Source organism: Neomonachus schauinslandi, chromosome 5, assembly GCF_002201575.2.
Source record: "Neomonachus schauinslandi chromosome 5, ASM220157v2, whole genome shotgun sequence".
NCBI lineage: Eukaryota > Metazoa > Chordata > Mammalia > Carnivora > Phocidae > Neomonachus > Neomonachus schauinslandi.
This window is the reverse complement of record NC_058407.1, coordinates 167,822,747-167,826,476: the sequence shown is the minus strand read 5'-3', so window position 1 is coordinate 167,826,476 and position 3,730 is coordinate 167,822,747. Positions and strand designations below refer to the sequence as shown.

At 59.2% G+C, this 3,730-nt stretch overlaps 1 protein-coding gene across 1 annotated transcript; it reads right to left on the bottom strand.

The window, feature by feature from the left end:
- Positions 1-247: 247 nt before the first annotated feature.
- HSPB1 (heat shock protein family B (small) member 1) lies at positions 248-1,769 on the bottom strand. The gene is made up of 3 exons (XM_021700598.2): positions 1,259-1,769; positions 669-732; positions 248-563 (listed from the first exon to the last, which is right to left on the bottom strand). Exons 1-3 carry the CDS (start codon positions 1,626-1,628, stop codon positions 374-376), a joined length of 624 nt encoding a protein of 207 aa, XP_021556273.1. The 5' UTR covers positions 1,629-1,769; the 3' UTR covers positions 248-373.
- Positions 1,770-3,730: the final 1,961 nt, after the last annotated feature.

The window sequence follows — 3,730 nt, the reverse complement described above, 5'->3', positions numbered from 1 at the left end:
TGCCCAAGCCTGGACTAGTTGCCTCACCTGGTTTCCCCCATCACTGCTGGTTCCGATCATTACTTCCCTCTTACTGGACTCAGGGTTGGAGGACTGGGGTATGCCCCTGCTGTACCCCACTGTACCCACAGGGCCTAGCATGGGGCTTGGCACACAGCAGGCCCTCGGCAAATGTGATCCATGTGTGAGCCAGCAAATGGCACCAACCCCCAGGCCTCCACAAACACCAGAATCTGAGGCAGTGGCGGGCAGTTGCTTTGAACTTTATTTGAGAAAGACAGAAGGTAAACGTATCAAAAAAGCATACAGATGGCGGGTGGGGATGGTCAGTGACGGCTACTGAGGTGGGGGTGTGGACAGCAGGGCAAGGCCTTTACTTGGCTCCAGGCTGCTCCGACTTTCCAGCTTCTGGGCCCCCAATCTGGGCACGTGCCTCGAAAGTGACAGGGATAGTGATTTCTGCCGACTGGGTGGCTGGCTTGGGCATCGGGGCCTCCACGGTGAGTGTGCCCTCAGGGGACAGGGAGGAGGAGACCAGGGTGGGGTCCACACCAGGGGGCAGCCTAGACAGGCAGAGAGGGAGGACAAGAGTTACACACCTGGGCCTCACTGCCCCCCACTCCCTGCACCCCTCCTTAGGTCCCCCTGGATCTGGGGCCAAGACTTACGTGTATTTTCGGGTGAAGCAGCGGGAGATGTAGCCATGCTCGTCCTGCCTCTCTTCATGCTTGCCTGGGTGGGAGAATGAGGTCAGAAGCTGCGGGGAGGGAGGGGCCCGCCCAAATCCACATCCCGCCCAAATCCACATCCCGCCCAAATCCACACACGCCCCCGTGTGTCTCAGGGCCCCTCAGAAGCTTCTGGAAAGTTGGGTTCAGTGCTTTGGGGGGTTGGGTGGGGCTCGGCGCGGCGCGAAGGAAGCGCACCCGCCCCCTCCGCGGACCCGGGCTTAGGGGCAGGGAACAGGGACAGCGCCAGGGGACAATGGCCTCTTCGTCCGGGCCTGTGGGTGGCTCCAAGGAGACCTGGTCACTTGGGGGCGGGACTGGGGGATCTGCGCCGGAAGGCGGCATTTCTTCCCTCAATAAAGCGTTTTTCGGGCCAGAGGGGCCCTGAGGAACTACCCGAAGTCCCCGTTCTAGAGTCGGGGCCACAGCCCGGGGGCAGGGTGAGTCCCAAATCTTCCGGGTCCCTGGTGGAGTTTCCCTGCCCAGTTCCCGCCCCGCCAGCAGGGTCCCCGCAGGGCCGGGGGGCTCACCGGTGATCTCCACCACGCCTTCCTTCGTCTTGACCGTCAGCTCCTCGGGGGCGAAGTGGCTGACGTCCAGGGACACGCGCCAGCGGTCGGCAGTCTGCCGGATCTCTGAGACGCCGCTGCTGAGCTGCCGGCTGAGCGCGCGGCTGTAGGCGGGCGCGGCCACCGCGGCGGGGCTCTCGACCGCGGCCGGGGGCAGCGGGCGCACGTAGCCCGGCCAGCCGCTGTGGCCGAACCACTGCGCCCACTCCTCGGGCAGCCGGGGCAGCCCGAAGGCCTGGTCGAAGAGGCGGCTGTGGGCCGGGTACCAGTCGCGGAAAGGGTCCCAGCTGGGGCTCCGCAGGAGCGAGAAGGGCACTCGGCGCTCGGTCATGCTGGCTTGGCTTTGCGCTTCTAGCTGAGGCTTGGAGAAGTGTGGGGCGTCGGACCCGCAGTGCTTTTATGCGGCTCCAGCCGGGTATTTTTAGCAGGCGGTGTTTCAGGTCTCTATTAAAGGCAATGACGGGCTGGGGGCAGCCCCTCCCCCTGCATTCCTCCCCCTGCACACGGGGCGGGGGCGGGCCGAGGAAGGCCCTGCCCACATCTGGAACCTTCTCTTGTTCAAGAAAACAAATGACGGTAGCACCGGTCCTGGTGCAGTGCCCACTGCCAGATACTGGCAGGCCTGGGCGCTAAAGCTCTCGTCCAGGGCCGGTGGACAGCCCCATCCGTTTGTCCCGGAGGACAAAGCCCAGAGAAGCTGGGCTACTTGTCCCAGACCACATGTATCTAGAAGTGGCAGAGCCGGGATTTGAACCACAACGCGTCCCGGGGAAATAATGTCTTAAAAAGCAGCCTGGCGTCGCAGATAAGAGTGTGGGCTCTGGAGCCAGACCGTCTGACTTCACATCCTGTTCTGCCACTAATGGGATGGACTCGTGCAAGTTAGACTCTGGGCCTCGGTTTCCCCATCTGGAAAACAGAGATGATGATAGTAATAAAAATGCTTACATCATTGGATTGATGTGAGGATTCAGCAACTTAATGCAAGTAAGGACTTCAGTCCAGGGCCTGGTACCTGATAATTGTTCACTATTGTTATGTTATTTAGATGCAATTAAAAGAGGAGGAAGGGGGTGCCTGGGTGGCTCAGTCGTTAAGCGCCTGCCTTCGGCTCAGGTCATGATCTCAGGGTCCTGGGATCGAGAGCCCCGCATCAGGCTCCCTGCTCCGCGGGAAGCCTGCTTCTCCCCCTCCCACTCCCCTTGCTTGTGTTTCCTCTCTCGCTGTGTCTCCCTCTGTCAAATAAGTCAGTAAAATCTTAAAAAAAAAAAAGAGGAGGAAGGAGAGTGTGTAAGTATCCCAGTTGCAGAGGCAGTGACCCAGGTCAGAAACCCAGTGCTGAGAGGGGGTCAGGAGGAAGGCTGTTGTCAAATCCCCCCATGTATCTATTGTTCCTTGAGGAGCCCTGGACAGGGAACTTGAAGGGCAGTAAGTAACCTTGAATCTGGCCTGGGCTTTGCTGTTGATTTACTGTGATTTGGGACAAGGCCCCTCCTTTCTCTAGGCCTCAGTTTCCCTTTTTGCAGATTATGATCTCGAAGTACAATTCACTCAAACATGCTTGGAACCTGAGGCCTGCCCCTTGACCCCCACCTCCTGTCTGACCACCTGTGGGATCCAGGCCCCCATCTCCCACCTTTGAGAGAGGGTGCTGCACCTAGGCTCCTGCCATAATCCTGACATTCCCTCTCTCCTGCTTTCACAGGCATGAGCCCCCTCCAGTCTTCCTTCTTCCGATTTACACCCTGTTATCCCTCCTTTTTAGATGAAGAAACGAGTTCAAAGAGATACAGTGATTGGTGCACTGTCTCCTTTAAGATACTAGTAGAGTAAGCCTCTTGCCTGTCTAGTGCCCGTGGCTCTCACCCTCATGGGACTCCCACCTCGGAGTCTTCCACTTCCTCCCTTTCTGAGGCCCACTCTTCTTGCTGCCCCTTTCCCAGGGCTGGGCTGAGGCTGAACCCCCACCAGTTTTACCGGGGGCCTTGCCCTGCCCAGGAGACCTGAGAAATCAGAAGCCAGACTCCAGCCACTTGCTTCGATGAGCTGGGGGTAGCAACAAATCTCATGCCTTTTCTGTGTCCGCTTCCTCTTCAAGAGGGAGCTCCTGGATGCCTTTCTCTCTTTCTTATCCACCTGCTCCCCATGGGGGAAGAGCTAGGTCTGGGTCATGAGTCTGAGGTTGTTCTGGTTACCTCTGAGCTCCTGGGGCTTTCATGGGCCAAGGGTGTGAGGCAGACAGGACCCCATCTCTGCTCCACCTCCCTTGCTGGATCAGGTCACGGGCCCAGTAGGTCTCCTTTGGGAGCTACTGGCGGCCCCCACCCCACCCCACCCCCAGCCCCAAGGGTCTCAGCTTCAGCAAGCCCCAGGTCTTTGCTCCCTGGCATTTCCAACCCCACCCATTCCCAGCTCTATAAAGTCGAGGTGAGG